Raw genomic sequence first — 11,495 nt, 5'->3', positions numbered from 1 at the left:
AATTTTTAAATTCCAAAACCTGTTCCTTTTTTTGAACTATGAAGCAAAAACAATTGAAATTCTAAGACAAAGTGGTTCAATATATGAGGTAATTGTATGCAAAGTTCCATTTTGAACAAATGTATACTTTGCGAGTTATGCCCCTGGCCAAAAATGTCAATAATGAGTAATTTAACCTGGATGTGCCACGCCCACTTCAATTTTTTTTGCATAGGTTAATTGATATTCAGAATGTTACGTTATGTTCGAAATGTAAAGCTCCTACATAATATAGGTCAAAAGATATAGGTCAACAAACGTCAACAAAGGTCAAAATCGAAAAATGAAAAAATCCAAATGTTAAAACCCGTTCCTTTTTTGGAACTATAAGGCTGAAACAACTGAGCTGTTAACACAAACTGGCAAAAAGGATGAGGTAATTGTGTGCAAAGTCCCTTTTTGAACAAACGCATCCTATGCTAGTTATGCCCCTGCCCCAAAATGTAAACAATTAGTAATTCAACCCGGATGTGCCACGCCCACATAAGTTTTTTTATCATAGGTGAATTCATATTCAAAGTGTCTAGTTGTATTCCAAATATCAAGGTTCTACATCAAATAGATCATAACATATACATACACTAAGCTCAAAAAGTCGCAAATATTGTAAAAAAAAAACTCAAATTTGAAAAAATCACGAATTTCAATTTTGCTTTAAAAAAACGATTGTTATATATCTATTTAAAGTACACGAGAAGCACATTAGGAAACCGAAAAAATTTACTCTCTAGGTTAATTAGGTCACGTGCTAGAGCAGTCCAAAGTTGCGAATTTGGATGTTTTTGGACAGCTATAAAAGCGAAAGTAGACGTCAGTGGTCAAATATGAGAGCATAAACTAATAGACAACGTCAATGACCTTCGACCCAATAAAGGTCAAGGTCATCAAAGGTCAAGGTCAAAAATTGAAAATTTTGAATTTCCAAAACCTGTTCCTTTTTTTGAACTAAGAAGCGGAAACAACCGAACTTCTAAGACAAAGTGGCTCAATTCATCAGATAATTGTATGCAAAGTCCCATTTTGAACAAACTTATACTTTGCGAGTTATGCACCTGGCCAAAAATATCAATAATGAGTAATATTACCCGGATGTGCCACGCCCACCTTAATTTTTTTGCATAGGGTAATTGATATTCCAAATGTTATGTTGTGTTTCAAATTTCAAGCTTCTACATTATTCAAGTCAAAAGATATAGGTCAACAAATGTCAACAAAGGTCAAAATCGAAAAATGAAAATATCCAAATGTTAAAACCCGTTCCTTTTTTGGAACTATAAAGCCGAAACAACTGAGCTGTTAACACAAACTGGCCAAAAGGATGAGGTAATTGTGTGCAAAGTCCCTTTTATAACAAACGTATCCTATGCGAGTTATGCCCCAGCCCCAAAATGTAAACAATTAGTAATTCAACCCGGATGTGCCACGCCCACCCCAATTTTTTTGCCATAGGTGAATTTATATTCAAAGTGTCTAGTTGTATTCCAAATATCAAGGTTCTCCATAAAATAGGTCATAAGATATACATACACCAAGATCAAAAAGACACAAATATGGTAAAACAAAACTCAAATTTGAAAAAATCACGAATTTCAATTTTGCTTTAAAAAAGCAATTGTTCTATATCTATGTAAAGTGCATGAGAAGAACATTAGGAAACCAAAAAATTAACCCTCTAGGTTAATTAGGTCACGTGTTAGAGCAGTCCAAAGTTGCGAATTTGGCTTTTTACGGATAGCTATAAAACCGGAAGTACATGTCTGGGGTCAAAGGTCAAAGTATCAAATGATAGCCAAGGTCAATGACCTTTGACCCTACAAAGGTCAAGGTCATCAAAGGTCAAGGTCACGAGATACAAGCCTTCAAAAATTGAAAAAATTCGACCGGAAGTAGCAAAAAAGCAAAAGTCAAATTCAAAAATCCATTTCCAACATTTTTGTCGCCATCGACTAAAGTATACACCAACATAAAAATTTGACCAATCCCATTCTCCCCCGAAGCCCCATTTAGAGTTTTATGAAAAAGTATCAAATCAAGATGGCGGCCGAAGTATTTTTTTCGGACTAAATTTTATTTTAAAATCGGCCATAGAATTTAGTTTAATAACGATATACATAATTTCGTTGAAATATTTCAATCACACCGGAAGTTATTCAACCGGAAGTGAAAATCGATTTTCCACTTTAACCGGAAGTGACGCAAAAATTTTGAATACGTCAAATGGTTTACATTAGTGACATGCATCTTTTATCAAAATTTCAGATTAATCCAAAAAAAAATGAAAAATGGTCCAAAAAATTTCGAAAATCGGCCAAAAAATGTCTGCGACAAATTTTCGAATTTTGAAATTTTGAAACTGCTATTCTTTCAGATTTTAACAGTAGATTCCAAAAATGCAAACCCAAAGAAAATCGACCGAAAAATACGACTTCTAGAGCCGATTATCTATTCTTGCACATATTGAACTGTGGCACTTCCGGTTTTGCAAAAAAGATCCAAAATATACTTAAGCACTTCGTCGCCTATATCTAAGGTTCGTGAATGTTGAATTGTTGCTGCAACTATTGTAGTCTAAGCTCAGGAAGGTGTGTAAATTTCGAAAAAAAAAAAAAAAAAAAAAAAAACCGGAAGTGGAAGCGAAAAATGAAAGTAGCAGCGAATAGCCAAGGTCAATGACCTTTGACCTTGTAAAGAGGAAGGTCAACAAAAGTCATGGTCAAAAATTGAAATTAAGGAAATTCTAAAACCCATTCCCTTTTTTGAACTATAAGGCTAACACAACTGAGATTTTAACACAAACTGGCCAAATGGATGATGTAATTGTGTGCAAAGTCCCTTTTTGAACAAAAGTAAACTATGCGAGTTATGCCCCTATCCCAGATTTAAACGATTTGCAGTTTAACCCGGATGTGCCAAACCCACCTCAACTATTGTCATAGTTCTATTCATATTAAAAATGTCTAGTAGTGTTCCAAATTTCTAGCTCCTACATCAAATAGGTCATAAGATATACATAAACTAAGCTCAAAGAGACAAAAAATATTGTGAAAAACATTTAAATTTTAAAAATATACATTTTCATTTTGCTCTAAAAATAGGATTGTTATACATCGCTGGAAAGAGCATGAGATGCACATTAAGAATCCGAAAAAATTAACACTCTAAATTAATTAGGTCGCGTGCTGGAGCAGTTCAAACTTGTGAATTTTGCTGTTTTCAGACCCTCATAAAACCGGAAGTAGATATCGGATGCCAAATGTCAAAGCATCAAGTGATAGCCAAGGTCAATGGCCTTTGACCTAATGAAGGTCAAGGTCATTAAACGTAAAGGTCATGAGATATGAGCCTCCAAACCTCAAAAAAATTCAACCGTAAATTGCAAAAAAGCAAAAACGAAATTCAAAAAATCCAAGCAATTTTGGGCAATCAATTGCAGTTAACAAACACATCAAAATTTCTCACATCCATCTCTACCCTATGGCCCCATTTTGAGTTTTACAATAGTGTATCATATCAATAAGGCGGCCATAGTATGACTTCCGGTCCGGATTTTTCTTTCTTTGTTATTTTGTCTTAAAAATGACTACTGATCAGCATTGTAAAGGTCAAGGTCATCAAAGGTCAAGATCACGAGATATGACCCTTTAAACTTCGTAAAAATTCAACTGGATGTTGCAAAAAAGCAAAATCAAGAATCGAAAAACGGCTTCCTAATGTCATGTTTTTTTTTATCTTTTCATTCAACACCAAAATCATTTAAATCGAATAAAATCGGATTTTTTTTTCTTCGTTTTTTTGTCATAACTTTGTCTACTTATCAGTATAAAATTTGTTGAGCTCTACAAATTACACCGGAAATTATTCAACCGGAAGTGAAAATCAATTTCCTGTTTAAACGGAAGTGAAGTTGAAAATTTGACTGTACCATTTTGTTTACTTTCTTAAACTGTCTTTGCTCAATTTTTTTCAGATTAATCAGACAAAAAGCAAAAAAATTGAAAAAAATGCAAAATTTGGCAAAAAAAATGTCTGCGACAAATTTTCGAATTTTGAAATTTTGAAAGTGCTATTCTTTTAGATTTTGCCAGTAGATTCCAAAAATGCAAACCCAAAGGAAATCGACCGAAAAATGAGAGCAGATTTTCTATTCTTGCACATATTGAACTGTGGCACTTCCAGTTTTGCAAAAAAGATCCAAAATATATTTATGCACATTGTCGCCTATATCTAAGGTTCGTGAATGTTGAATGGGTGCTGCAACTATTGTAGACTAAGCACAGGAAGGTGTGTAAATTTTGAAAAGAATTGACATTTAGATTACAAGATTCAACAAACCATGGCGCGTACCGAACGTCCGATAATGATTACAGTGCTTATTTGTTTAACCTAATTAACGTAACAGTGCACACGGCGACTGTCGACAAACTAAGACCATTATCCAGAACCAGTAATTAGTTGAACTTATATCAAAAAAGAGGCTTGATAATCTTGACCACAAATCTTGCAACTCGTTAGTGTTTTTGATAATTGATACCCTATCTATTAATCTCAATTATTCAAAGAGATAAAGATGTTTATTTACTAAAGAAAACAGCTTAAAGACTTATACAGTGATGGATTTTCTGTCAAAATTGCTATCTTTTTACTTCTTATAAAATTCACGGTTAACCGATTATCTCAAATCAGACCCGGTTACCTGTGAAATACTACCCGAAATTGGTTAACTGATTAACCGTGTTAACACTAGTTTGATGTCATCAGTCTGTAGGCGTGTTCTGGCATGTTTTGATGCTCACGGTGGACATACCCACTACTGACTTAACTGTGACGTGTGGTGAGACAATTCCCATTGTTTCTGTGATCAGTGCTCTAACGAAATGTTCATTTTTTGACCCCACCCATCTTTAAAAGCTTGTCATATTGGTTGACCAGATTTTATTGAAATGAAATTTTTGTACAGATGTTGTGAAAGGATTTCTCAAAAGCATAACACCAATCCTAAACTTCTGCATTGTTTAGTTTTTCTTTTATGTCGTTGCAAACAGGTGGTATCGTTTCTTTTGGACACTAGTTTATTTTCAAGAACAGGATAGAGTTGGGAGATATGAGATTTTTTGTGTATCGCCTCAAGACAAGTTTTTAAGGTTTAAATAACGTGATATACAAAAATTTACAGGAATAAACAATTTGTAATGTTATAAAGTATCCTGTTTATAGTTTCTACTTTTAGTTATTTGAAAGCTAGCACATAAGGCCCAAGATCTAAGACACATGATCAGATTTTGATGTTGACATGGCAAAGTAACCCAGTATATTTGAGGCTGAAGAGGTTGAGTTATTCTCTATCAGTTAGTCTTTTGTTTATCAATACCAAAGGTATCTAGTGTTGCATTCCTGTTGTTAGGTATGTGATGCACATTGTGATATCAGTCCCTTATCAAACTCTAGTGTTTACCAAAATGCAAGAGTGTGAGATATAGGCGTCGTAACACTGCTCTCGAAATACCAATAGTTTGTAGGAAGCAGATTGATGGGCTGAAAGAAGATAAATTTCTGACCAACCTCCACAAAATGACCCAAAGTGCCCTAGTAAGACTTTAAGGAGCCATGTTACATATCTAATAATCTAATCAGACATTTTGGCTATCGTATAAAATATAATGCTGAAAATTTTTTTAAAACTGATCAGCATAAAGTTAGCAACTGAATTTAAGAATAAATAGATGAGGTTGTCTTAACGTTTAAACTAGCTTAGTGCTAAAATCTCACGATATCATCTTATTGCAACAGACTTCATCCTGTGGTAATTACAAACACTCACACACCAAGTTTCATCTTAGACACACAAAACATTGGAGGAATAATTTTGATATTAGTTTTATTATTTTAAGCCCCATTTCATGTGGGCGTATAAAAATGACTTTTTCACAATGGAAAGAAAAAATGTTTCATAGTCACTTAAATATTCCTAAGGGATTAGATTAGAAAAGGGAAAGTTTGAAAGCACAGCAGCATTGGCCCCCGTGTATCTGATATCTAACTGTTGAGATCTGGTAGCAGAGGGTCTCAGTTTATGTCCATTAAGACTGCCATTGACCTGCATCAATTTAAGGGTGGGAACCAAGCTGAAAATATGCATAAGGTTTTAGATCTGAAAAATGTTGAGGCAAATTCAAGTTGCAGTGTTTTTAAATTATGTGAATTCCTCAAACAACACTTATTGAAATTTTTCCTCATCACTTTACCTGAATTAATGGTTTGTCTTGCATCCACAAACAAAAATGTAATCCTTTCCATATCTTAAGGAAATCTTCAGCGCTGAATTCTACAAAGAGAAAAATAAATTATGTTACCAGCAATTCAATTATTCTCAAACCATTATTTCAAAGATAGTTCTTCATTTGTTTCATGTTAATTACCATTTGATTAATTGGTGTTTAATTGGTCTAATGTCATGTAATAATACATGAATCATGAACGTTGTAAATGGAAGGCCTGGGGAATCCATTGAACTCAAATCTGGTTGGAGTAGTTGGAGAAGCTGAATCATGACTCCCAGCTTTACATCTGCCATTTTAAATCTAGGGAGGTCAAGCACACTCGAATTTGATCAAAGTGATACTATCATCTGAGCAAAGTAATTTTTTTTTTCCAATATTTTTATGAGAATTGGAATAACAGCCTCAAAATAGTACCTGAATGTCTGTGTTGAATGAGTACAAAATTATGTCTTCAAACTTTTTTTTTTACAGAGGACAATTTTGGTACTTTTTGAAGTTGAAACTTCTAAGAAAGAATTGTGCTTCTCTTAAATGTCAACTTACAAAAAATCATATTTTTATCAACGCAAAGATATTTTGAGACTTATCGGAAAAGGGCATTCTGTAAACTTTTTGTCAGGACAGATGTGGCAAATAGACCGAGCCACTGCCATGACCTATAATTCCTATCCTCTCTGTGCCAGGTATAATGGACCAAAACATCTGTCTCTATTCCAGTCTCTGATAGATATTTTGACAGAATATGTCAGCTGGTGTAGAGACAGAAATAAGAAGCCATGTTAAATGGGGACATTCCGCATCTCTGCGGGTGAGGGGGTTTTATACCTATTTCTATACCTCGGATCAGCAAAACCCATGTATATTTGAAAAGACGAATATTTGCTTTACCACAACTCTCTAAATGGTAACACACACATATACATCAATTCGTTTCCGAATATTTATGCCCCACGGGTAGTAAAAAAAAAGAGTGAGAAAAAAGATAGCAGATTATGGGGGCTGCCATGTTTGTTGACAATTAGATCGCAGTCAATCGGGGTAGTTTCGGAATGAATATTCTGTAATTCTTTAAAAAAATTACGACAATTGTTTCAAACACAGAAAGGGATGTTTAGTACCAACTTAACAACCCTTACATTTTATTTTTATTTTTCCTGGATATTTTGTGCGTCATAAGGAATAAAATGACAGCCTTGACCTAATTTCCCAAGACTTCCAGGCAATGATGGCGGCTTTGTTGACATCATACGTCACGTTATAATGACGTCATCGCTATAGATGATTACTTTCACACCTTATACAGATTTCTCTAGATTTGTTTGCAAGTACAGACCTTGATATATCCATAGTCTTCTATCGCATAGAAGATTGCCTTCACACAGTGACATATGATTAGAAGACAAAGTAGTTTGCATTACATACAGATCAGGTTGAATTTTTTTTAGTTAATTATTAATTATTGTTATTTTATCATAAAAAAAATCTGCGCTCTCATTCAAGGCCATGCCTTCATTCACATTAAAACCTACTATAATTCCCGGCCACAGATTATCCAAATGGCATCAATAATCAACATTTAAGGCTATATAGAAAGGCCTACGGCTATAATTAATGTTATCAATGAACTTTCACATTATGAATACCTTTTTTTGACTTAGAACGAACATGAAGATATTTTCGTATTTTCTTAATTGCTTTATCTCTTATTCTTCTTTCATTGGAAGCTAATCTCTGTACAAACATAAGTTCCGTGGATCCAGTTGCCATTTTCAATCGCCAGCACGTGGGTTCATTTGTTTTTATTCGGTTTCCGGGTTGAAGTTAACTACACATCAATCACCTTACAGGTTCAACTTCATACAGTACAGAAGATTCAACAACGGAGATATAAGTGTCTACTTTATAGACTCGAAAATAATATTCCAATAAGCACTCATTTTTCTTGTAACTATCAAAAGTTTATTTTTATAGACGTTTTTGATTTCAACCACCTGCATTTGTAAAACAGAGAGTTACTGAATACGGAGTCCACTTCAACCTTCACAGGGACATAATGTACATTTAAAGACGATTCGACCAAACTTTTCCAATGCAACATTTATCTGGAAAATTCTGTTTATCGGCAGATAAAATTCGTGTAGCATTTAAATGGGTTGGAGTAGTTTTAAATGTTAATTTTCGGAAAACTTTAAGTGCATCTTTTCACCTCCGAAGACCATCAAAATAAGCCGAAAGACTATCACATTATGAATCAGGTTCTTTTACACAAATTATTTTTCGGTGCCTTGATTATGAATTTTCACAAGGTCAAGGTGACGTGTTGTCATATTCTCATTTCACCCATAGAACTGTTTACTGTTTTATGTTTGATAAATTTTTAATCGTAGCTAGTATAAAATAGTAGCTATTCGTGCCAATAGTATCGGAGACTGAAAACCACCGACATTACAACTACCATCGCCCATCACAAACAAGATAATGACCAGAGACAGGAGACCAACCCAGCAGTCAAGATATTTTTTCAGAGCTTGCATTGTCTTCAGCATACTTCTGTCATTTCAAGGCAAGCCAGTGACACTCCTACACATGGATTTCTATTTAAAATTTCAGATCTTAATCGGTTTGTGAAACCAACTTTGAAAAATCCTGATATTTCCTTGGCTATCGAGTCCAAAAATAATGTTTAGGCTAAAAGTGTGGCAGTGGCACTTAAGAATCATGATTCACAGCTGACCAAAAAAGTGATCAGAGCGTGCAATATTTTGGAATATAATTTGAAAAATTTCACTTCAGAAGCAATTTATTGGACTAAAAAGTCATATTGCCAAATCCAAAAAGATAAACTTTTCCAGTATGAAAAGATCATAGACTTCTTGAAATGCGTAAGTGTAGTTGAAGACATGGAAGCGGAGTCAACTCAACCCAAATTTACACTGTGCTAATACTTCCTCGCTTTAACTTCCACGGGATGTCCCCCACTGCAAAAAGTATTTATTTTTCATGGGTCTCCCATTTAAACTGAACGCAGAGGGAAAATGCTCTCAAATTAGGAGGAACTACGATTGACCTCAACTTGCGAAAAACTTTCTCCCTTTGAAGAAAGAGTTTTAGATATTTATTCCAATATCCAAACCTCTCACCAATGTACCAATTTTATTGTCGGTTTAAAACTAATACGGTTTTTAAAGTTAAATTTCCTTTTTTCGGAATAGACTCGGTAGACGCAAGAGAGTACCATTTGTTAAAAAGTCTATTTGGACTCCCCCAGACAGCAAGCACGATTGACTCAGACATTTTGGCTACTTGCAATAAATTATATGAAGAAATATATCATTTACCATTACTATTGAAAAGTAAAAATAATTATTTTTTGACACTATTGCTTGCTGATTTCACTGTCAACATTAATCAGGGTTCACATAGCCGTGAAAAACCCTTGAATTCCGTCCGTTGCCTTGAAAAACCTTGATTTCAAAAAAGGTCTTTGAAAACACCATAAAAAACCCATTTTCTCTTGAAAAGTCCTTGAATTTTGAGTCGAGTCAAATTGTGTATATTTTTATCATTAACCCCATTGACAAATATTAACTATCTTTGTTGATTTCACAGTTCAGAAGTTAGGTACATGTGTATTCTGTCAGACTAATATCATTGAAAAGTCCTTGAATTTCAAAGCCCAGAGTCCTTGAAAAGTCTTTGAATTTTTGAGGCAAAGTGCTGTATGAACCCTGTAAATGCTAACTGAATTAATTGTTGATACTATTGCTTGCTGATTTCGCTGTCAACACTTTTGCTGACTGAATTAATTGTTGACAGTATTGCTTGCTGATTTCGCTGTCAACACTATTGTTAACTGAATTTATTGTTAACACTATTGCTTGCTGATTTCACTGTCAACACTATTGTTAATTGAAGTAATTGTTGACACTATTGCTTGCTGATTTCACTGTCAACACTATTGTTAACTGAATTAATTGTTGACACTAATGCTTGCTGATTTCACTGTCAACACTATTGTTAACTGAATTAATTGTTAACACTATTGCTTGCTGATTTCGCAGTCAACACTATTGCTTACTGAATTACTGATGTGTAACTTACTGAGTTCTGTTGTCTGAAACTAGTATATGATATATTTATGCTTAATATAGTGATGTAAACTTGAACCTAGTATAGGCTTTTTCTTAACATTTGGTTATGCCTAAATGCTCATCATCCAATATTTAATAATGATTAGGTGATATGAAATACTTGCAAACTTTCTTACCATCAAGTGTTAACAGTCTGTAAGACACACAGAATATGGTACACACATAACTTGATAATTATATATTTAACTACAATGGTTGACCTTTTGCAACTCTTGTTATATTTTCAGTCAAGTCCAATTTGGCAAGTAAAACATTCCCACCATGAGCAGTAGGGTATATTGTAAATGGATAGAAGTCGCTAATTGATAACATCAATGAAGTTTGGTAAACCAACATATAATCCTAATCATCAGAAAGGTAAATACTAATTAGAAGTCATCCATTAACATGGAGATTAGCATGTTGCCAACTGATACAAGACTGCTTTGAAATATTTGTATTTGATAAAGGTGAGTGATGGGAGATAGTAATATTGTAGTTGATAGTGACTGTAGATAAAGATGAGTGATGGAAGATGGTAATATGATAGTTAATAGTGACTGTAGATAAAAGGTGAGTGATGGAAGATAGTAATATTGTAGTTAATAACAGTGACTAGATAAAGATGAGTGATGGAAGATGGTAATATGATAGTTAATAGTGACTGTAGATAAAGGTGAGTGATGGAAGATGGTAATATTGTAGTTAATAACTAGTGACTGTAGATAAAGATGAGTGATGGAAGATGGTAATATTGTAGTTAATAGTGACTGTAGATAAAGGTGAGTGGTAGAAGATGGTAATATTGTAGTTAATAACAGTGACTAGATAAAGATGAGTGATGGAAGATGGTAATATGATAGTTAATAGTGACTGTAGATAAAGGTGAGTGATGGAAGATGGTAATATTGTAGTTAATAACAGTGACTAGATAAAGATGAGTGATGGAAGATGGTAATATGATAGTTAATAGTGACTGTAGATAAAGGTGAGTGATGGAAGATGGTAATATTGTAGTTAATAACTAGTGACTGTAGATAAAGTGAGT

General features: G+C 33.9%; 1 protein-coding gene across 1 annotated transcript in view; it reads right to left on the bottom strand.

Annotated features, from left to right (window-relative positions):
* The window catches only part of LOTGIDRAFT_157138 (hypothetical protein), a gene marked incomplete at both ends in the record, with an annotated part of 36,007 nt that extends 27,923 nt beyond the window's left edge, over positions 1-8,084 (bottom strand). The window contains 2 exons of the mRNA XM_009048911.1: positions 6,282-6,361; positions 7,961-8,084. Of these exons, the coding sequence (XP_009047159.1) occupies positions 6,282-6,361; positions 7,961-8,084 (204 nt within the window). The remainder of the gene's footprint in view (positions 1-6,281; positions 6,362-7,960) is intronic.
* Between the last annotated feature and the right edge of the window lie 3,411 nt (positions 8,085-11,495).

Source organism: Lottia gigantea, assembly GCF_000327385.1.
Source record: "Lottia gigantea unplaced genomic scaffold LOTGIsca_13, whole genome shotgun sequence".
NCBI lineage: Eukaryota > Metazoa > Mollusca > Gastropoda > Lottiidae > Lottia > Lottia gigantea.
The sequence above is the reverse complement of the archived record's forward strand: the minus strand, read 5'-3'. Positions and strand labels throughout refer to the sequence as shown.